This window comes from Hemitrygon akajei, chromosome 1, assembly GCF_048418815.1.
Source record: "Hemitrygon akajei chromosome 1, sHemAka1.3, whole genome shotgun sequence".
Taxonomy (NCBI): Eukaryota; Metazoa; Chordata; class Chondrichthyes; order Myliobatiformes; family Dasyatidae; genus Hemitrygon; species Hemitrygon akajei.
This window is the reverse complement of record NC_133124.1, coordinates 11,442,331-11,466,872: the sequence shown is the minus strand read 5'-3', so window position 1 is coordinate 11,466,872 and position 24,542 is coordinate 11,442,331. Positions and strand designations below refer to the sequence as shown.

At 44.9% G+C, this 24,542-nt stretch overlaps 1 protein-coding gene across 2 annotated transcripts; it reads left to right on the top strand.

Moving 5' to 3' along the window:
* The first annotated feature begins 2,186 nt into the window (after positions 1–2,186).
* LOC140718709 (inhibin beta A chain-like) lies at positions 2,187–10,867 on the top strand. 2 transcript variants are annotated; one of them, XR_012096785.1, is made up of 3 exons: positions 2,187–2,912; positions 4,550–5,462; positions 5,757–10,867. XR_012096785.1 is itself a non-coding variant. In XM_073032826.1 (2 exons), exons 1-2 carry the CDS (start codon positions 2,531–2,533, stop codon positions 5,311–5,313), a joined length of 1,146 nt encoding a protein of 381 aa, XP_072888927.1. In that variant the 5' UTR covers positions 2,187–2,530; the 3' UTR covers positions 5,314–5,632. The 2 variants fall into 2 exon arrangements, 1 of the variants encoding a protein (XP_072888927.1); XM_073032826.1 differs by lacking the exon at positions 5,757–10,867 and having other exon boundaries at positions 4,550–5,632.
* Positions 10,868–24,542: the final 13,675 nt, after the last annotated feature.

The window sequence follows — 24,542 nt, the reverse complement described above, 5'->3', positions numbered from 1 at the left end:
TTGATACAATAGCGCACAGTAGTATACACACATCCACGTGGCGCCTTACGGGCAAATGAGGTTAATGCGCAAATAGAAACGCCAAGCACTCGGAAACACCGCTCTGCTTTTCTCCCATTAGCGATGGTGGGGTTCCACTCAATCCTGAACGTTAAAGCTGTTACCACACTCGGCAAAATTACGGGATCACACAGCGCCAACAAAACCATTCGATTCATAAAACGCAGGTTAACAGTTCAGTTTTTAAAAACTGAAGATTACAAGGAAAATACTATGAGCAAAGGCGGAATAGCGATTGCCAGTATTTCACGTACGCTCTGTAAAACAAACATTTTGCAGATTCGAGACATCTTCCGGCATTTTATGTGTGAGTTGTTCTGACAGGCATTGAACCCGAGCGGGCCGTGGCAGTGGGACCGGGAGGGTATTAGACTGAAGAACGCTGAGTTGGACTAGCGTTTTGTACCATTTGGTCTCTATTAAGTTGCATTCTGTAAAAAGATTACAGACACATGGAGCGAGGAGAGAGAAAGATTGGGAAGCGAGAGGCAAAAAGAGGGGAGAGATAGGCGTTCAGGGGAGGGAGACTCAATTTCAAGTTCAGTTTTATAGGCATTCAACATACACATGTATATAGCTAAGCGAGACATCGTTCCTCTGGGACCAAGGTGCAAAACCCAGTACATATGTCACATAAAATAGAATTAACATAATAATATTCATAGACGATAAACTATCCTGTATCTCTACAAGTTGACATAAAATGCATTTAAGACATATAGTTAAATCTGCTACCGGCCCTGTCATAAATAATGTGTACTGGGTGTTCAGAAGTCTCACACCCTGGGGGAGGGGGGAGGGGAGAAGCTGTTACCCAGCCCGGCCAGTTCTAGTACTCATACTGCCGTACCTTCTGTCTAACTGTATGAGGTCACGGGAAATCGAGTGATGGGACATTCCAAGTAGGATTCTGTCGAAGTCTGACTCACGGTCAGTCCATTACAGCACGATGACATAAGAGGGGTTAACTTCGGATTCACGCATCGGTCACACTCCGCCGAAATCATATCCTAACCCGCTCCGCAGACCCAAAGCAAAAAAAAACGTCGCCGGGAGACTGATCGGACGGGTCGGTTTTGTGCACAGGCAACCTCAAAAGGAATGTTTACTGCAGCCGTTGTTTATTTTTCACCCAGCCTGGTGACCACTTTTGAACTTGGAAAATAAAATAAAAGACAAATAAACTTTGTGTGTCCCCCCCCCCCAGAAAGCGGCGGCTCCGTTCACTGGAACCCCCGAGAACCGGCAATTCTTGAAGCGGCCGCTAATAACATGTTTGGTAGCGGGTTGAGATGAGATTCCGAGTCTGTCGGATAGTACCTCGCCAAGAATACCCCGAACAGCGCAACTTGCCAGCGACGGCCACATTCTGATCTCTTCTGTGCAGTTAAAAGCGCAGTGTTGGACACTGATGAATATTAACTGACAATGCACACGCAAGCTCCCATGTTTAAAGAAGGATCCGTTTGTTTTTAGTCACACCAGCTCCATCAAAACCAACTCTCTTCGCGCGTCTCATTCTTTTGACGCAGATTCTGTTTTCGTCCTAAGTATAGAGCCAAGTGCCAAACTTAGCGGGGTTTCTGTGAGTTTTTACACTATAATCCCCCCAAGTGCGTTTATTTCGCTGGGTTTTGTACATCTGTGTTTCTAGAGAGGAGGATAGCTTTGTGGGCAGAGTCGTTCGTGACCATAAAGAATTCCTTTAATTGTTCCACGGTTAACTGTTAAAAAGGTCTATTCTGCTGGGAGTCTACAGTCCGTATAACGGCGAAAACAAAGTTTTCAGAGCCAGGGAGTGAGCCTGCCGCCGGTCTCAAAGCTGAGGTGTTCGGTCAGCAGTTTTGTTTCATTCCATGCTAAAACATCTCTGAAATCCACGCTTCCAAGTCGCCCAAAGGGTTAAGTAGCTGTTAAAAAAATACGCCGAAGGTCGCATTCGAAAGTCTGGAGCCTCCGCCCACTCCTGCTCCACCCTCCCTTTGCCGGTTATCCTGCCCTCATTATAGTTTCTGAATTGTAAAGACCTCCATTGTACCCCCACCGCTGCACAGTCATCTGTTCCGGTCTGACACTCCTGCCCATGAGCTCAGAGCCCCGCGGACCCAAAAGTGCGAAAAGGTCTCTTGACAGAAGCAGTTCAGAAGAGAGAGTGAAGAGCTCACAGCGACTGCGAACTGTCGAGCTGTTCCGCACTGGAAGAGAGAGCGAGAGAGATATAAAGAGAGAGAGAAATAGAAACAGACAGGGCAGAGAGCAGGGAGAGAGAGAAAGAAGACGCTTGAGTCGAAGTCGGGACAATTATATTTATTGAGCCAACTCTCGTCTCCCAAGACATCAAGCCACTTCCCCGAGACTTCCAGCAAGAACCTGAAGAATTTACCGCATATTCGAAACTTCAGATAAACTTTGATTTTATTTATTAAATTTTGTATCTCTCTCCAGCCCAGACCCTTGCCGGTGTTTGAAGATGTCATTTTACCTGCTCGGTGGATTTTTTCTGCTGTTTGGTGGATTTTGGGCGCGGGCTTCGCCCACCTTACCTGTGGAGGACGCACGAGTATCCGACTGTCCGACGTGCTCGATGCCCCGGCTGCAGCCGCACTCAGCCGGCGCTGACAGTCAGCTGGTGGAGGCCGTGAAAAGGCACATATTGAATATGCTGCATCTCAAGAGCAGGCCCAATATCACCCAGCCGGTCCCCAAAGCTGCACTCTTCAGCGCCCTGAAGAAGCTGCACGTTGGGCGGGTACGAGAGGACGGCCGAGTGGAGATCGAGGAGCATCCGTCCAGCTTGTCAGCGCTGAACGAACCCGAACAGGCTTCGGAGATCATCAGCTTCGCTGAAGCAGGTTAGATCCATGGCGTTACGGCGCGTTTTTATTCAGATTTAATAAATAACGATTGCAATTGAATTGGAAGAATCGCTGAGCCGGGGAGGTAGTGAAGTGTGTGTATGTGGCACAGATATCATCTGTTAAAAAACGGCAGTTAAAACTCGAAAGCTGAAGCCCATTGGGTATACACGAGAGATTCTGCAGATGCCGGAAATCCACAGCAACACACACAGACACACACACACACACACACACACACACACACACACACACACACACACACACACACACACACACACACACACACACACACACACACACACACACACACACACACACAGCAACACACACACAATGCTGGAGGAACTCAGCAGGTCAGGCAGCATCTATGGAGAGGGAGAAACAATCGACTATTTCGAGCCGCGACCGTTCATCGGGGTTCTGTCTCGGCGCGAAACGTCAGCTTATGCATTCCTCTCCTGGAGATGCTGCCTGACCTCCCGAGGTCCTTCAGCATTTCCCGGTCATTGGGTTAGCACGCTTCGGGCGGCGAGGGAAAGCAACCGGCCGGGAGGGTGCAGAGATGGATCAAGCAGGAAGAGTCTAATCTTCGAATAGCTTTTCCCGAATGGCTGACAGCTTCCACGGGCGGGGTTGCTCGGTCGCCGCGAGAGCATAAAGCAAAGATTGCACCTGGACCCAGGGCGGAATGTGAGTGAAACCAATGTTTCCAACAAAGCTGCTTCTATATGTACCGTGGAGCATATGGGATCAATGGTAAAATAAACGTTTCTGATTGGCCAGGGGTGACGGTAAAGGTAGATACACCAGGTACGTTAAAAAAAAACTAGACAGACGCGAGGATGGGTTGAAAAATGTAGGGTTGTGTAGGAGGAACGGGTTAGTTTGATAAGAGCATACGACATAAGAAGAGTTCGGCCCATCGAGCCTGCTCTGCATTTCGAAACAACACGCACAAAGTGCTGGAGGAACTCAGCAGGTCAGGCAGCATCTGTGGACAAGAGTACACCGCCGGCATTTTTGTGTCGAGACCCTTCTTCAGTCCAGAAGAAGGGTCTCGGCCCGAAACGTCGACTGTTCACTCTTTTCCACAGATGCTGCCTGACCTGCTGAGTTCCTCCAGCATTTTGTGCGTGTTGTTTCGGATTTCCAGCATCTGCAGACTTTCCCGTGTTTGCTCCGCATTCCATCATGGCTGATTTATTATCCCTCTCAACCCCACTCTTCTGCCTTCTCCCCGTGACCTTTGCCACCCTGGCTCATCAACGACCTCAGCTTTTAATGTCAGCCAAATGACTCGTTCTCCACAGCCGTCTGTGGCAGTGAGTTCCACATTCTGGCTGAAGAAATTCCTCTTTATCTCTCTGCCAAAGGTACGGCCCTCTATTGTGAGGCAGCGCCCTCTGGTCCTAGACTGCCCTACTAGAGGAAACATCCTCTCCACGTCCACTCTATCTAGGCCTCTCAGGTTTCAATGTGGACTTCGTCTTGGGGCGGGCTGGCATAACATCGTAGATTGAAGTGCCGTAATGTTCTGGGTTCGATGTTTTATGATTGCCACTGTCTAACTGGTTGATGTCATACCCCTCCCCTACCTACCCCGCTCCCCCTCCCCCCCCCCCGGTCTTCAGGTCCGTCTCCGGACGTTTTGCACTTTCACATTGCCAAGGAGGAGGATAGCGAGCTGTCTCTGGTGGACCAAGCCAATGTCTGGCTGTACCTGAAGCTCTCAAACAAGTCTAGCCGAAGCAGGAATAAGGTGAGCATTCGGCTGTACCGAGGAGACGACAGCGTCCCCTTCGTCGAGAAGCAGGTGGATGTCAAAGTTAGCGGCTGGCACACGCTGCCGGTGTCGAGGGCGGTGCAGGAGGCGCTGAGCACGCCGGAAAGGTCCCTGCTCCTGAGGGTTACCTGCGCGCAGTGCAGGGAAGCCGGTGCCTCCCCCGTGCTGCTGGAGGCAGCGGGGAAGGACGAGTCGTTCCGCCCCTTCCTGATGCTCCTGCTGCGGGAATCGGACGCTCACACGCACCGAATCCGCAAACGGGGTCTGGAGTGCGAAGGCAAGTCCAACATCTGCTGCAGGAAGCGTTTCTATGTGAACTTCCGAGACATCGGCTGGAGCGACTGGATCATAGCGCCTGCCGGCTACTATGGGAACTACTGCGAGGGAGAGTGCCCGAGCCACATCGCCGGCACCTCGGGCTCGTCCCTCTCCTTCCACTCGGCCGTCATCAATCATTACAGGATCAGGGGCTACAGCCCCTTTAACAACATCAAATCCTGTTGTGTCCCTACCAAACTCAGGGCAATGTCCATGCTCTATTACGATGACGGACATAACATTGTGAAAAAGGACATCCAGAACATGATCGTGGAGGAATGTGGCTGTTCGTAAACCCTTAGAGATCCCCACACCCCACACCCTCAAAGAGGGAGCCCTATACAAGCTTCAGCACACACAGACCCAGACACACAAACACACACACACACACACGAATACAGACGGAAGAAACATTCACTTGCTACACTCTCTAGATTTAGGACGTAACTCTGGCGTGGAACCTCCCCGCAGCCTTAAGATCAACTCAGACCTTTAAAGATGCTGCCAGGCCTGCTGAGTTCCTCCAGCATTGTGTGTGTGTTGCTCAGACTTTTAAACACACGAGCTTCTGCCGGTGCTGGAGATCCAGAGTAAAACACACACACACACAAAATCCTGGAGGAACTCAGCAGATCAAGGAGCGGTGGGGGGGGGGGGGGGGGTAGGGGGACTGTTGACGTTTCGGGTCCGAACCCTTCAGCCGAAACGTCCAGTCAGATCTCTAAGCCCGCGGAGAGGTTCCACGTAGCCACCGACCTGCACCCATCCATCTAGACCAGATCGCAGATGACCATCACCGCCAGTAAACTGTGACGGACTTACACACACACACACACACACACACACACACACACACTCACACACACACTCTCACACACACACACACACACACACACACACACACACACACACACACACACACACACACACACACACACACACACACACACACACACACAAGCTTTCCTTGCATTTATTTTACCGTGACATCCCAATGGCACTTTCCCCAGACAAAAATGCACACGATCCTTTCGTTGTGAACACAGGGTCGAGAGTTTTTACACGGAGGTGCACTGCCTTTTGTTTGCAAAACTGCCTACACACGTGTAAGATGCCTAAGTCCAGAACTATGCAATCTTTTTAAAAATGGTTATGGATGGTTTACGTGAAAGGAGACGCGTGTTTCCACTGGAAGTTATCATTGTTGAGGGGAAACTTGAAAGGAACGCGTTCTCCTCGCTTGTGGGCCAAACATTTTTTTAAAACTTTGTGACTACGATTTGCACTAAAACGACATTTGCCTGTCTAACCGTATTTATACAGACGAGTTTGAAAGAACAGGGGACTGCACTCCAGTTAACTAGAGTTTCTGTGAAATTCTGTATCGGCGGATGAACATATACCAAAGAGATTTGTGTAAATGTTATTGTGATTTCTACAAGGATAATATTTTTTAAAAATCTAAAAAAAAGGTATATACACACACAGCACCTGTAGACGAACAAGGCTCCGGTATCAGGGTTTGGATGAAACACTCAATACGTTTGATCCATCGGCATGTATACATCTGGATGTCTGGGCGCTCCTAACATCTGACTAGCAGACCCCCAGGTGTAGTTTGCACACTGAAAGCGATTAGCAAAAAGCACTTCCCGCAGTCGGCGCTTATTCGTATTTAAGAACGTTGAATCAGCGTATTTGAGAAAGAAAAGAAATCCGAACTTTAGCTTAAAAATAGTAGGCATATTTTTATAACGACGTCGCCTTAGGGCGATCAAAAAGTGTTAAGTAAACATATTGTTTTAATGTTTCACGTGAAATATTGCGAAGATGATTCACCATAATCTGCCCGTTTGACCAGGCGAAAGATGCGTAATTTCCTGTCATCGGGGTGCGCGGTAGAGTAGCGGTTAGCGTAGCACCATCACAGTGCCAGGAGCCCGGGTTCAATTCCCACCGCTGGCTGGGTGCCGCGGTTTCCTCCCATAGTCCAAGGCTCACATGGGTGTAATTGGGCTCGTTGGCCCGAAATGCCTGTTAATATGGCGTATCTCTAAGGAAATCTTCCCCGGAATCCAGTTAATCTGTCGAGTTCAAATTATTTATTTAATGATGCCATTCTCCCCGACTTCTGCTCAGTGTGGATTTCCTATGTCACCAAACACTGCCTGTTGTCTTGGGACTCTGCCGCGGGCTGACGGCGAGGATTCCTCGCATCAGAAACTCGGGGGTTGGGTGGTCTCAATGGCAGGAAGGTGGTTTATTGCCAACGACTGAATGGGGCCAGACTGAAGTCCAATTTGTGAAGATTAGACATTCGGGAATAACCTCCAACGCGGGTGGCGTGTACAGCCACGTCTTTTAATGACACTTGGGCCGTGAGAGTAGAGATTCCACGTAACTTTTCTGACTCGCTGCTGATTGTCCCCTTGTCAGTAGAAATCAAGCCTACGGCGTTAAGCACCAAAAAAAAATCTTTTTATGTTTTTTTAAAATTGTGGACTGGATGTATTTTACACATCACTGTACAGTGCGAGATTATGTACATATATGATTTCAATCTGCGAACTTTTTATTGCCTTAATAAGTTCTATTGTTGGTCTGGGCAAGTGTGTGTGAATGCGTGTTTTTAATTGGAATTAGGCCATAAGACATAGCAGGCCATTCGGCCTATCGAGTCTGTCCCGCTATTCCATCGTGGCTGACTTATTCTCCCTCTCAACCCCATTCCCCCACTTTCTCCCCGTAACCTTTAAGGCCCTGACTAATCAATAACCTACCAACCTTCGTTTTAAATATTTCCAATTACTAAATTGGCCTCGCAGACGAAGTAAATCTGAACCAATTGAATAGATCATGAATGGAAATGGTATACAAGGCCTGTCGCACCCTTTTCAGGTAGTAAGCAAGTTGTTTTCATTCGGGTTCAGTAAACATTCGAGTGTTTATTGAAATTTGCCTTTGTCACCCCCTTCAGAACGCGCATTCTGGTTTATAACCAGCAACGAATACAACGGTAAAACCCCACCCCAACACAATCCCCTCAACGGGTATTTGTCATCATTACGTACTGAGTAATGATGACATCATTTATATTTGTCATCTACTCACAGCTGCGAGTAGACTTGTTGGAATCGCTACACTTACTTCTGGCTTGTGTCTAAGCTAAGTACATGGACTGAGCTCACAGTGTCTTTGAGCAACGCTCAGATAGTCACATGGATCACAGAAAAATGGAGTGGGTTAAAATGTTGGCACAACTTTGCGAGATGATGAGGCTGTACTGTGCTGTAACGCTCTGTGTTCTAACACAAGGATGCTTGAGGAACTCAGTAAGTCAGGCAGCCTCTGTGGAGGAAATGAACTGTGAAAGTTTGGGGCCCAGAACTTTCATCGGTATTGGAAAGGAAGGGGGTAGAAGCCAGATCAAGAGGAGTCCTCTCCTATCAGATTACTTCTTGGTCAGCCCTTCATCCCACCTATCACCTCCCAGTTTCTCACTTCATACCAGTTCCCCCACCCCTCCACCCAGTCACCTTCCCCCTCTCTTTGTCTCATCCATCACCTGCCAGCTTCTACTCCTCTCCCTCCACCTTATTCTGGCTTCTTCCCCACTTCCTTTCCAGTCCTACTGAAGGGCTTCAGCCTAAAATGTTGACTGTTTATTTCCCTCAATCGATGGTGCCTGACCTGTTCAGTTCCTCCAGCATTTTAGGTATGTTGCTCTGGATTTCCAGCATCTGCTTTTCCTGTGTTTGTGCACAATATCTTTGGCCAAGGTTGTGGTTACTGCATGGAAAGTGGGCTTGTGTGCCTTTAGGAGAAGCAAATATCTTTTCTGACAAAGGTTGACTCTTTAGTACAGACGAACTATTGTAGGAAGGAGGTGTTGTCGTTGGAATGCCAAACTGAAGTCCATTTGGTGAGAGTGTAGAAGATTCCAAAGCTTAACTAATTCAGGCAAGAATTCTCAAATCCTATCAATACTTAACAACCTGAATAGAAAAATGGAATAAATTGTGGTATCCTGCTGTGTAAACGGGTTGGGATGATCTTTTGTTGTATCACCAGTGACCTTATTTCCCAATACCAACATATAGGATATTCATGAAAGGTGTCACGAAACTGCAAACATTTATTTAGACTTAGGAGCAGAATTCGAGTTTGCTTCATCTTTCCATCATGGCTGATTTATTATCCCTCTCAAGCCCATTCTCCAATCTTCTCCCTAATGCCCGATTACCCAAGAACCTATCAGCCTCTGCTTTAAAAATACCCGGTGACTTGGCTTCAATAGCCATCTGTGGCAATGAATTCCAGAGATTCACCTCCTTCTGGCTGAGGAAATTCCTCTTCATCTCTGTTCTAAAGGGACACTCTATTCTGAGGCCTCTGATCCTAGATCCCCCCCTCCCTCACTATAGGAAACATCCTCTCCACAAAGAATTTTAAAATGTAGGTTGTGCCGAGTTTCTTATGAAAGGGAGAGAGGTTTGCAAAGAGAAGGCCAAGGCTCTGGGGATAGCCTGTTGAAGCTACAGAAAAGAGAACTGGGTGCTCAGCTTTCTCAGTGTTGTGTTGCCAAAGGTTACAGAGAAAAAGATGTTCGAGGCTGCTAGGTGATGTGTGAAATATGAGAAGAATTTTCAAATCAAAACTTTGCTTTGATCCTGCGGAGATCACATTAGCTTTCCTAAATGTCATCGCAGTGTCACTCAGCTAATCTATTTGCAGATTATACAGCCACAAAATTTATCCCAGTAATTCTGTGGCCAGTGAACAAACCTTCCTGTCAACTTCTGCATGCAATTCTGACACATTTTTTATTGAGAGACAGAACTATGAAGATTACAGACAATTGTACAGATTGTGTTATCAGAAGAATGGGGGGGGGGGGATCTCATTGAAACCAATCGAATGGTAAAAGACCTCGATAGAGTGGATGTGGAGAGGATGTTTCCTGTGGCAGGGGAGTCTAAGACCAGAGGGCACAGTCTCAGAATAGAGGGACGTACTTTTAGAATAGAGATGAGAAAGAATTTCTTTACCCAGAGAGTGGTGAATCTGTGGATTTCATTGCCACAGGCGACTGTGGAGTTCAAAGTCTTTGGGTATATTTAAACAGAGGTTGATAGATTCTTGATTTGTCAGGGCATGAAGGGAAACAGGGAGAAGGCAGGAGAGTGGGCTGAGGGGGAATTGAATCAGCCATGATGAAAAAGCGGAACAGACCTGATGGGCCAAATGGCCTAATTCTGCTCCTATGTCTTATGGTCTTATGGTGTTATGGGGCAGGCATGACATACGTATATAATTTTATTGTGAAGGACTGCAGTTTTAGTGACCTTTAATTATTTACCAATAAGTCTATGCAGTTTTAAAAAAGTTATAACTTTCCTCGTAAAATTGCAATGTTACGTCTTTTTCACAACAAAGACCTAAATGCTGCAACTTCTAATACTCCGGCGAGTGAAACGAGAGTTCCTGTTTACCTCTGAGTGTCTAACTGCAACTTTTTGCTCTTCTGAAAATGCATGCTTAATTTGAAAAGCAGATAGAATTGACAGTAAATGTTTTTGTTTTATTTTGATCTGACTTGCACCTTATCTAGACCAACAATCCCAAATTGTCTTTCCCATTTTGTTCATCTGCAACTTAATGCTTCAAAACAATGTTCGGTAGGCTAATATGATTTCAAAAGTAAAATTAATTTATGGACTTGTGTAAACAGTATAATTTGATCATTTGATATTTATTGTACATCAGTAAATAAATGTTTATTTTTAAGTTGCATAAGGGATATTACCATATGTTGCAAAATAATGGATGCTGTTTATGGAATAAAGTTATCAGCATTGAAAAACTGGCTTAAGTATTTTCTCAGTGAAACCAGTATGCTTCAACATCTATTAATAAACAAATGTAGAGCTAAATCAGATGTAATGATACTAATTGAATAATTAATTTGGATCTTTGTAATAGGTTTTCTACCAAATAGAGGTCCCTTCCATTTCATTGTGTTTACATGTTTGACCTGATTCACTTAACCCTCTGGGATGGGACATGTTTAAAGCCTGTGGGAATTGCATTCATAAGATCAAGGCCATTCGTCCCATTGAGACTGCTCTGCCATTCAATCATGGCTTATTTATTATGCCTCTCAACCCTATCCTCCTGTCTTCCCACTGTAGCCTACGAGGCCCTTAATACTCAAAGAACCTAGCAACTTTCACTTTAAATATATCCAATGACTTGATCTCCACCGCCATCTATGGCAAAGAATTCCACAGGTTTGCCCCCCTCTGGCTAAATAAATTCCTCCTCATCTTTGTCCTAAAGTGATGTCTGAGGCTGTGCCCTCTGGTCCTAGACTCCTCCACTCTGACGAGGAAAGATCCTCTCCACTCCACTCCACTCTGTCTAGGCCTTTCAATATTCGGTTCTGCTCCCCCCCACCAACTCATTCTTTTAAACTCCAGTGAGTACAGGCCCAGAGCCATGAAATGCTCTTCATACATTAACCCTTTCATTCTTGGGATTGTTCTCGTGAGACTCCTCTGGACCACCTCCAATGCCAGCACATCCTTCCTTGAAAAAGTGGCCCAGAAGCATAGAGCCATAATACTGAAGGAACAAGCTCGATAACGAGCTGTTTATCTGCTCAAGGTTGGGGCTTTGCTCTGATGCCTAGGACAACATTTATCCATAATACAAAAACAATTAAACTAATTAAATAGCCATTATATTGTTCTTGAGGTACATTGCCGTAAGAAAATTGGCTGCTTTCCTTCTTCTTTACAGTGGTGATGTAAAGTATACTATAAATAAAGTATGTTTGACTTGTTTAAGAAAGTCACCACATCCGTTCACCGCATTACTTGAAGACACAAAACAAAATGCTTTTTGAGGATTGCAAATGGAGGCTATGTAGGCCTTGGGCCATCACCAGTACTCAGTACAGGTATCATCAGAAAATGCAAATCAAAGTTTAACATTCAAAGAAAAAGGACACTTATTATCAGAGTACATGTATGTCACCAAGTCCTATCCTGACATTCGTGTACTTGCAGGCATTTGCAGTAAAAAAAGAAATACAATAGATTCAATGAAAAAGAATCAGGTTTATTATCACGGACATATGTCATGAAACTTGTGTTTTTTTGACAGCATTACAGTCACAGGCATAAAAGTTACCAAAAGCTATAAAATAAATTTTAAAAAAGCAAAAATGTTTTAATGAGGCAGTGTTCATAGGTTAAACAGAAGAGATTCTGCAGATGTTGGAATCATGTGAAAAATGCTGGAGTAACCCAACAGGGCAAGAGGCATCTATAGAGTCGAGGCTTTGGGTTGAGACCCTTCATCAGGACTGGAAAGGAAGGGGCAGAAACCAGAATATGAAGTTGGGGGGGGGGGGGGTGGTGAGGGGAAGGAGTACAAACTAGCAGGTGATAGGTGAGACCAGGTGAGGATGAAGATGGGTGGGTGGGGGGAGGAGAATGAAATAAGAAGCCGGGAGATGATATGGTGGAAGAGGTATGTGAGGACATTCCTTTTGAAGTCTACATTTAGGAGAATGAAGACTGTTCTCTACAGTTAAAATATGAGGTCAGACTACATAAAGCTAAGGATGTGGTGCCAGGGATCACTTGACTGAAGTTTCCAGAGTCTGAAAGGGCACTTGGAGGAATAGTGAAGGAAACAGTTCCTGTTTGTCAGGATGAATAGAACTAGATGTTATACGTAGGCAAAAAAGGCAAGTTGGGAATCTGTTTTCTGAAAGTTTGGCACTAAGCACTGCCAGGTCCTCGTTAGTGAAAGGCTCCCCCTGAAATTTGAATAACTGTTGACTATCCTCATGTTGATACAAAGATAGGTGGAGGGGCAGGGAGTTTGTAGAGAGGCTGAGTCAGATTGGGAGAATGGGCAAAGAAGAGGCAGATGGAATATATTGCAGGGAAGTGTAGGGTCATGCACCGTGGTAGAAGGAATAAAGGCACAGACTATTTTCTAAACAGGGAGGAATTTCAGAATTCAGAAGTTCATAGGGACTTGGGAGTCCTTGTGTGAGATTCCCTAAAGGTTAACTTGCAGGTCGGGTCAGTGGTGAGGAAGGCAAATGCAATGTTAGCATTCATTTTGAGAGGACTAGAATATAAAAGCAAGGATGTAATGCTATGGCTCCGTAAGGGTTTGCTCAGACTGCACTCAGAGGATAGTGAGTTGTTGTGGCCCTTTACCTAAGAAATGATGTGCTGGCATTGCAGAGAGTCCAGGTGAGCTTCATGAAACTGATCTCAGGACTGAAAGTGTTGATGTATGAGGTGTGCTTGATGGCTCTGGGCCTGTAGTTGCTGAAGTTTAGAAGAATAAGGGGGGATCTCATTGAAACCTATCGAATATTGAAAGGTCCAGATAGAATGGATGTGTGGAGGATGTTTCCTATAGTGGGAGAGTCTAGGACCAGAGGGCACAGCCTCAGAAAAGAAGGACGTCCCTTTAGAACAAGACTTTCGGCCCATCCAGTTTATGCTGAAACATTTAAACTGCCTACTTCCATTGACCTGCACTGGGATCATAGCCATCCATACCCCTATCATCCATGTACCTACCCAAACTTCTCTTAAACATTGAAATCGAGCTTGCATGCACCACTTGTACTGGCAGCTCATTCCACACTCTCACCAGCCTCTGAGTGAAGAAGTTTCCCCTCATATTCCCCTTAAACTTTTCACCTTTTACTCTTAACCCATGATTTCTTGTTCTAGTCTCACCCAACCTCAGTGGAAAAAGCCTGCTTGCATTTTCCCTCATAATTTTGTATACCTCTATCAAAACTTCTCTCATTCTATGTTCCAAGGTCCTTACCTATTCAATCTTTCCATATAACTCAGGTCCTCCAGACCCGGTAACATTCCTATAATTTCTCTCAGTACTCTTTCTATTTACATCTTTCCTATAAGTAGGTGACCAAAACTCCAAATTAGGCCTCATCAATGCCTTATACAACATCCAATCTCCTGTACCCAATACTTTGATTTATGAAGGACAATGTGCTAAAAGCTTACTTTATAATCCTATTTACCTGTGACACCACTGTCAATGAATTATGGACTTGTATTCCCAGATCCCTTTGATCTACCACACTCCTCAGTGTCCTGCTATCCACTGTGCAAGACCCACCCCGGTGGGCCCTACTGAAGTGCAACACATCACACTTGTCTGCATTAAATTACAGGGAGAAGGCAGGTGAATGGGTTTAAGAGGGATAATAAATCAGCCATGATGAAATGGTGGAGAAGGCTCAATGGGCCAAATGGTCTAATTCTGCTCCTATGTCTTATGGCCTAAATGATGCTTGTTTGGAAGACCACAACCGCATCCCAGCTGTTCATGAAATAAACCAAAACGTTTTTTCGTATACCGTAGCACAAGTGCAGTCAGCTACATCTGGAAAAAAGGTGTCACTTCCATTTCTGTTTACTGACCAAGAGTTCAGGTGAAGAGCTTCAGGTTTCCAGGTGTGAACATCACCAATACCTTGTCCTGGTCCTACCACATTGATGTCATGGCCAAGGAAACTCACAATGCCTCTACTTCCTTAGAAGGCTAAGGAAATTTGGCAGGTCCCCATCGACCCTTACCAACTTTTCATGATACACTATAGAAAGAGAGAGTGTGGGAGTATGTTTCCTATCGTGAAGGATTCTAGGACCAAGCAGCACAGCCTCAGAAAAGGAGTAAGTCCCTTTAGAACAGAGATAAGGAGGAATGTATTTGGCCAGAGGGTGGTGGATCTGTGGAATTCATTGCCACAGATGGCAGTGGAAGCCAAGTCATTGGGTATATTTAAAATGGAGGTTGATAGGTAAGGGCATCAAAGGTTAGAAACATAGAAACATAGAAAACCTACAGCACAATACAGGCCCTTCGGCTCACAAAGTTGTGCCGAACACATCCCAAGCTTAGAAATTACTAGGCTTACCTATAGCCCTCTATTTTACTAAGCTCCATGTACCTATCCAAAAGTCTCTTAAAAGACCCTATCGTATCCGCCTCCACCACCTTTGCCGGTAGCCCATTCCACGCATTCACCACTCTCTGAGTAAAAAACTTACCCCTGACATCTCCTCTGTACCTACTCCCCAGCACCTTAAACCTGTGTCCTCTTGTGGCAACCATTTAAGCCCTGGGAAAAAGCCTCTGACTATCCACACGATCAATGCCTCTCATCATCTTATACACCTCTATCAGGTCACCTCTCATCCTCCGTCGTTCCAAGGATAAAAGGCCGAGTTCACTCCACCTACTCTCATGTTACAGGGAGAAGGCTGGAGAATGGGGTTGAGAGGGATAATAAATCAGCCATGATGAAATGGCAGAAAAGGTTCAGTTGGCCTGATTAGACAATAGACAATAGACAGTAGGTGCAGGAGTAGGCCATATGTACTTGGATAATAACTTTAAGGTACTTTGAACTTTATTGTTTGATGCGTTGTGTGTCCAGAGAGCTCTTCTGCAGAGAAGGCTGAGGATATAGACAATAGACAATAGACAGTAGGTGCAGGAGTAGGCCCTTCGGCCCTTCTAGCCAGCACCGCCATTCACTGTGATCATGGCTGATCTTACACAATCAGTACCCAGTTCCTGCCCTCTCCCCATATCCCTTGACCCCACTATCTATAAGAGCTCTATCTAACTCTCTCTTGAATGCAACCAGAGACTTGGCCTCCACTGCTTTCTGGGGCAGAGCATTCCACATATCCACCACTCTCTGGGTGAAAACGTTTTTCCGCATCTCTGTTCTAAATGGCCTACCCCTTATTCTTAAACTGTGGCCTCTAGTTCTGGACTCACCATCAGCGGGAACTTGCTTCCTGCCTCCAGCATGTCCAATCCCTTAATAATCTTATATGTTTCAATCGGATCCCCTCTCATCCTTCTAAATTCCAGTGTATACAAGCCCAGTCGCTCCAATCTTTCAACATATGACAGTCCCGCCATTCTGGGAATTAACCTTGTGAACCTACGCTGCACTCCCTCAATAGCAAGAATGTCCTTCCTCAAATTTGGAGACCAAAACTGCACACAATACTCCAGGTGGGGTCTCACCAGGGCCCTGTACAGTTGCAGAAGGACCTCTTTACTCCTATACTCAATTCCTCTTGTTATAAAGGCCAGCATGCCATTAGCTTTCTTCACTGCCTGCTGTACCTGCATGCTTGCTTTCATTGACTGATGTACAAGAACACCTAGATCTCGTAGTACTTCCCCTTTTCCTAACTTGATTCCATTTAAATAGTAATCTGCCTTCCTGTTCTTGCCACCAAAGTGGATAACCTCACATTTATCCACATTAAACTGCATCTGCCATACACTTGCCCACTCACCCAACCTGTCCAAGTCACCCTGCATTCTCATAACATCCTCCTGACATTTCACACTGCCACCCAGCTTTGCGTCATCAGCAAATTTGCTAATGTTACTTTTAATCCCTTCATCTAAATCATTAATGTATATTGTAAACAGCTGCGGTCCCAGCACCGAACCTTGCGGTACCCCACTGGTCACAGCCTGCCATTCCGAAAGGGACCCGTTAATTGCTACTCTTTGTTTCCTGTCAGCCAGCCAATTTTCAATCCATGTCAGTACTCTGCCCCCAATACTATGTGCCCTAATTTTGCCCACTAATCTCCTATGTGGGACTTTATCAAAAGCTTTCTGGAAGTCCAGGTACACTACATCCACTGGCTCTCCCTTGTCCATTTTCATAGTTACATCCTCAAAAAACTCCAGACGATTAGTCAAGCATGATTTTCCCTTCATAAATCCATGCTGACTCGGACTGATCCTTCTACTGCTATCCAAATGTGTCATAATTTCCTCTTTTATAATTGACTCCAGCATCTTTCCCACCACTGACGTCAGGCGAACCGGTCTATAATTCCCTGTTTTCTCTCTCCCTCCTTTCTTGAAAAGTGGGACAACATTAGCCACCCTCCAATCAGCAGGAACTGTTCCTGAATCTATAGAACATTGGAAAATGATTACCAATGTGTCCACGATTTCTAGAGCCACCTCTTTAAGTACCCTGGGATGCAGACCATCGGGTCCCGGGGACTTATCAGCCTTCAGACTCAACAGTCTATCCAACACCGTTTCTTGCCTAATATAAATTTCCTTCAGTTCATCCTTTACCCTAGTTCCTTTGGCCTCTATTACATCTGGGAGATTGGTTGCGTCTTCCCTAGTGAAGACAGATCCAAAGTACCTGTTCAACTCATCTGCCATTTCCTTGTTCCCCATAACAAATTCACCCGTTTCTGTCTTCAATGGCCTAATTTTGGTCTTAACTATTTTTTTGCTATTCACATACCTAAAGAAGCTTTTACTATCCTCCTTTATATTCTTGGCTAGTTTACCTTCGTACCTCATTTTTCCTCGGCGTATTGCCTTTTTTGTTATCTTCTGTTGCTCTTTAAAAGCTTCCCAGTCCTCCGGTTTCTCGCTCATCTTTGCTATGTTATACTTCTTCTCTTTTATTTTTATACTGCCCTTTACTTCCCTCGTCAGCCACGGCCGCTCCTTACTCCCCTTAGGATCTTTCTTCCTCTTTGGAATGAACTGATCCTGCACCTTCTGCATTATTCCCAGAAATACCTGCCATTGTTGTTCCACTGTCTTCCCTGCTATTGTTCCATTGAACTTTGGCTAGCTCCTCCCTCATAGCTCCATAGTTCCCTTTGTCCAACTGTAATACTGACACATCTGATTTTCCCTTCTCCTTCTCAAATTGTAGGTTAAAACATATCATATTATAGTCACTACCTCCTAAAGTTTGCTAGTGCTGCTCGGGGGGTGGGGGGGTTTAAACTAAATTTGCAGGGGGCAGGGATCCAGAAGGTGAGAGAGGATAGCGAGATGAAGAATAAAGGACAGGTGGGGACTACACGGTTCCGGAATATTAAGTGTGTAGTAGAGAAAGGTGAGGCGGAACAAGTGATAAGGAGGACACGTGTACAGAGGGATGGTCTGACGGAACATGGAGTTAAATGTGCAGAAAGAATAAGTAAATTTGGGAAGGACAACAAAATTCAAGGGGCATATAGCCCGATGGGAGTTCGGGGAGCTGGGTTAAGCACAATAGGCAGCGATTTAAACAGACAGAGGAGAAATGGGCTAAAAATTCTATATCTGAATGCACAAAGTGTCAGAAATAAGGCGGATGAGCTTGAAGCTCAGGTGCGAATGGGTAACTATGATGTTGTTGGGATAACGGAGACATGGCTGCAGGGAGATCAGACCTGGGAAATGAATGCACGAGGGTATACATGCTATCGTAGGGACAGAAATGTGGGCAGAGGGGGTGGGGTGGCCCTGTTGGTGAGGAATGAGATTCAGTCCTTTGCAAGGGGGGACATAGGATCAGGAGAAGTAGAGTCTGTGTGGATAGAACTGAGGAACAGTAAGGACAAAAAGACCCTAATGGGTGTTATCTACAGGCCCCCAAACAGTAGCATGGATATTGGGTGCAAGTTGAATAGGGAGTTAACATTGGCATGTGGCAAAGGTAATGTCGCAGTAGCTATGGGGGATTTCAACATGCAGGTGAACTGGGAGAATCAGGTTGGTGCTGGACCACAGGATAGGGAGTTTGTAGAGTGCCTACGGGATGCATTCTTAGAACAGCTTGTACGAGAGCTGACCAGGGACAAGGCTATTCTGGATTTAGTGTTGTGTAATGAACAGGATTTGATAAGCGATCTTGAAGTAAAGGAGCCATTTGGAGGTAGTGACCATAATATGAAGTTTTTATCTGCAATTTGAGAAGGATAAGGGCAGATCGGAGGTGTCAGTATTGCCAAAGTTAAATGGATGGATATCCTAGCAGAAAAGACAGTGGAACAGCAATGGCAGGTATTCTTGGGAATAATGCATAAGGTGCAAAATCAGTTCATCTCCTGGAGAAGGAAGGATTCAAAGGGGGGAAAGGGGGCACAGTGGTTGACAAAGGAAGTTAGAGATTGCACAGCATTAAAAAAAAGAAGTATGACAGAGCTAAGGTGAGTGGGAAGACAGATGATTGGGAAGTTTTTAAGGAACAACAGAACTTAACTAAAAAGGCAATACAGGGAGAAAAAATGAGGTACGAACGCAAGCTAGCCAGGAATATAAAGGATAGCAAAAGCTTTTTTAGGTATGTGAAGAGAAAGAAGATAGTTAAGAACAATGTTGGGCCCTTGAAGAATGAATTGGGTGAAATTGTTATGGGAAACAGAGAAATGGCAGAAGAATTTAATAAGTACTTTAGATCTGTCTTCACTAGGGAAGACACAAGCAATCTCCCAGATGAATGGATGGGCCAAGGACATAGGGTAACAGAGGAAATGAAACAGATTGACATTAGGAAGGAAATGGTGATGAGTAGACTGATGGGACTGAAGGCTAACAAATCCCCAGGTCCAGATGGTCTGCATCCTAGGGTACTAAAGGAGGTGGCTCTGGAAATTGCGGATGCGTTGGTAATCATTTTCCAATGTTCCTTAGATTCGGGATCAGTTCCTGAGGATTGGAGAATGGCTAATGTTATCCCACTTTTTAAGAAAGGAGGGAGGGAGAAAACAGAGAACTATCGTCCTGTCAGCCTAACATCAGTAATGGGGAAGATGCTAGAGTCCATTATTAAAGATGAAATAGTGGCATATCTAGATAGCAGTGATAGGATTGGGCTGAGCCAGCATGGATTTACCAAGGGCAAATCATGCTTGATTAATCTATTGGAGTTTTTCGAGGATGTAACCAGGAAGTTAGACAAGGGAGATCCAGTGGATGTAGTGTACCTCGATTTTCAGAAGGCATTTGATAAGGTCCCACATAGGAGATTGGTAGGTAAAATCAGAGCTCATGGCATTGGGGGTAAGATATTGACATGGATAGAAAACTGGTTGGCAGATAGAAAGCAAAGGGTAGCGGTGAATGGGTGTTTCTCGGAATGGCAGGTGGTGACTAGTGGGGTGCCACAGGGCTTGGTATTGGGACCACAGCTGTTTACGATTTACATCAACGATTTAGATGAAGGCATTGAGAATAACATCAGCAAGTTTGCTGATGATATTAAGCTGGGTGGCAGTGTGACATGTGATGAGGATGTTAGGAGAATTCAGGGTGACTTGGATAGGCTGGGTGAGTGGAGTGGGCAGATACTTGGCAGATGACATTTAATGTGAATAAGTGTGAGGTTATCCACTTTGGGAGTAAGAACAGGAAGGCAGATTATTATCTAAACGGTGTAGAGTTAGGTAAGGGAGAAATACAAAGAGATCTAGGAGTCCTTGTTCATCAGTCACTGAAGGTGAATGAGCAAGTGCAGCAGGCAGTGAAGAAGGCTAATGGAATGTTGGCCTTTATTACAAAGGGAATTGAGTACAAGAGCAAGGAAATCCTTTTGCATTTGTACAGGGCCCTGTTGAGACCACACCTAGAGTATTGTGTACAGTTTTGGTCTCCAGGGTTAAGGAAGGACATCCTGGCTATAGAGGAAGTGCAGCGTAGATTCATGAGGTTAATTCCTGGGATGTCCGGACTGTCTTACACAGAGAGGTTAGAGAGACTGGGCTTGTACATGCTGGAATTAAGGAGATTGAGAGGGGAACTGATTGTAACAATTAAGATTATTAAGGGATTGGACAAGATAGAGGCAGGAAATATGTTCCAGATGCTGGGAGATTCCAGTACCAGAGGGCATGGTTTCAGAATAAGGGGTAGGTCATTTAGGACAGAGTTAAGGAAAAACTTCTTCTCCCAGAGAGTTGTGGGGGTGTGGAATGCACTGCCTCAGAAGGCAGTGGAGGCCAATTCTCTGGATGCTTTCAAGAAGGAGCTAGATAGGTATCTTATGGATAGGGGAATCAAGGGATATGGGGACAAGGCAGGAACCGGGTATTGATAGTAGATGATCAGCCATGATCTCAGAATGGCGGTGCAGGCTCGAAGGGCCGAATAGTCTACTTCTGCACCTATTGTCTATTGTCTATTGTCTATAATGGTTCCTTTACCTCAAGGTCCCTGATCAAATCTGGTTCATTGCACAACACTAAATCTAGAATTGCCTTCTCTCTGGTAGGCTCCAGTACAAGCTGTTCTAAGAATCCACCTCAGAGGCACTTCACAAACTCCCTTTCTTGGGGTCCAGTACCATTCTGATTCTCCCAGTCTACCTGCATGTTGAAACCCCCCATGACAACTGTATCATTACCTTTGCGACATCCCAATTTTAACTCTTCATTCAACTTACACCCTACATCCATAGAACATAGCACATAGAACGTACAACAGTTCAGCACAGGAAAAGGCCACTCGGCCCACAATGTTATGCTGTACCAGTTGTATAAATTAATCTAATGGCTAACTAATCTCTTCCGTCCATGTAATGACCACATCCTTCCACTTTCCTCACATTCATGTGCCTATCTAAATGTCTATTAAAAGTTCTCAATGTTTCTGTGTCTACTACCACCCCAAGTAGCGTATTATAGGCACCCACCAGTCTCTGCGTAAAAAACCTTCCCCTCACATTGCCTTCATGTTATCTCCCTCACCTTAAAAGCTTGAACTTTGATATTGTACATTATAATTTTTGGAAAAAGATATTGTCTGTCTACTCCATCTATAATTCTTATCAAATCAGAATCAGGTTCAATATTCCCAGCATATGTCATGAAATTTGTTGTGAATCTCTATCAGATCTTCACTCAGCCTCCACCATTCGAGAGAAAACTGTCCAAGTTTGTCCAACTGCTTGTTACAGCAGATGCCCTGTAATCCAGGCAACACAGTGGCAAACCTCTTCTGCCCCCTCTCCAAGGCCTCAACATCCTTCCTATAATGGAGAGACTAGACTGTGGGCAATGCTGCAGATGAGGTCTAAATGAACTTCTATAAAGCTGCAACATAACTTCCTGATTCTGAACTCACTGCCTTGACTAGTAAATGCAAGCATGCCATATGCCTTCTTAACCATCCGATCAACCTGTGTAGTCACTTTCAGGGAGTTATGAACTTGGACCACAAGATCCCACCACTCATCGACAAGGATCTTGCCCTTAACAGTGTACTATCTCTTTGATTTCGACCTGCCAAGGTGCAACACTTCACATTTGGCTGGGTTAAACCCCATTTGTCATTCCTCTACCCATCCCTGTAACTGATATATATCCAATTGTATTCTTTGCCAGTCTTCTATGCTATCCACAACATCTCCAAACAATCATTTGCAAACTTACTAACCTATCCACATAAATTTGTATCATTTATATACATCACAAACAGCAGAGGTCCCAGTATAGATCCCTGCAGAACACCACTAATCACAGACCTCCAGCTAGAATGTCCCTTCACTACTCTATGTCTTCCATGGACAAGCTAATTCTGAAGATAAACTACAATTCTCCATGGATCTCATGCATCTTAATCTTCTGGATGAGCCTCCCATGAGGGTCCTTGTCAAATGCCTTACTAAAATCAATGCAGACAACACCCACATCTCCACCTTCATCAAGTCTGCTCTTAAGCCCTACATAAAGCATTCTATCCGCTTGCGTGACAGTTTGGTACGGCAACTGTTCTGCACGTGACCACAAGAGAGCTGTGGACACAGCTCAGCACATCACAGGAACTAACCTCCCCTCCACGGACTCTGTCTACACTTCTTGTTGCCTCAGTAAAGCAGCCAACATAATCAAAGACGGAACGCGTCCTGGCCATTCTCTCTTCTCCCCCCACTGCCATCAGGCAGAAGATACACACATCTGAAAGCACATACCACTAGACTCAAAGATTCAAAATACATTTATTATCACAGTATGTATCTAGTATACAACCCTGAGATTTGTCTTCCTGCAGACAGCCACGAAACAAAGAAACACCATGGAACCTGTTCGAAGAGAAGGTCAAACGCCCAGTGCGCAATACAAAGAACAAATCACACATATGGCAAAAAAAATACAAGCGAATAGCCAAATATCAAACATCAAACTGCAGAGCCTTGAAACAGCCCAGGAACGTTCAGTTCAATTCAATTCTCTGCTGCTATCATCAGACTCTTGAATGGATCTCTTGTATGATAAGATGGACTCTTGACATCACAATCTACCTTATGATTTTGCACTTTATTGTTTATGAGCACTGCATTTTGTACTGTTTACACTCTATACTGCGTTCTGTTATTGTTTTACCTTATTCTAGCTCAATGCACTGTCTAACAATTTGATCAGTATGAACAATATGCAAGACAAGGTTTCACTGTATCTTGGCACAGCTGACCACAATAAACCAATCCCAATCCCAGAGAATCTTACAGGGGCAGTAGATGTCAATTACACATTGGCTCTTCAACTGTACGACCAGTGTCATCCGTAGTGGCATCAAGACAACTTCAATATCCAAACAAAAGGCCTCATGGCTCCACATAGGAACACAAGCAATGTCCAAAATAAGGAGAATTATGATGGTCAGTTTCTTTATACTATACTCCTTTATCTTATGTTCTTAGGACTTTCAAAAGAGCTCTTTCTTTTCTTTATAGAGACTAATAGAATTCTCACTGATAAGGGCACGGCCATTCTTCCTTTATTTACTGATACAGCATGGAGTGAGCCCTTCTTAAGTTAGCCTGCCTTCCATAGAGACAGCAGAGTGTTGGCTGGCCACAGCTCAAACACCATCTATAAATTTGCAGAATCTCAGATGATGACGAGGACATGTATAGGAATGAATTTAGATCAGCTGGTTGAGTGGTGTCACAATAACAAACTTGCACTCAAATGCCAGTAAAACCGAGGAATTGATGGTGGACTTCAGGATGGGGAAGATGGGAGAACACGCACCGATCCTCATTGAAAGGTCAGCGGTGGGAAGGATGAGCAGCTTCAAGTCCCTGGCCATCAACATCTTAGAAGATCTAGCCTAGACCCAACATATTGTTGTAATCATGGAGGAGGCAAGCCAACAGCTATACCTCATTAGGAGTTTGAAGAGATCTGGTATATCACCAAAGACTCCAGCATATCTCTACAGATGTACTGTGGAGAGCATCCTGACTGGTTGCTTCACTGCCTGGTGTGGAAACTCAAACACACAGGATCAAAAAATTTGCAGAGAGTTCTATACTTAGCCAGATCCATCATGGTCACTGGGAGTGTAGAGGAGATTTACAAGGATGTTGTCAGTATCTGAGGGATGATTCATGGTTGCAAATTGGGACTTTTTAAATTAAAGTGTAGGAGAATGAGAAGTGATGTTATAGAGGTGTATAAAATTATAGGTAGAGTGGATGCACACAATATTTTCTAATTAAGAACTAGGGGGCGTAGGCTTAAGTGAGAGGGGACAGATTTAATAGGAGCCCGAGGGATAACATTTTCACCAAGAGGGTGGTCAGTATATGGAATGAGGTAACAGGGGAAATGTTGAGGCAGGTATAACAACAACATTTAAAAGGTATTTGAACAGGTGCCTTTTCATTG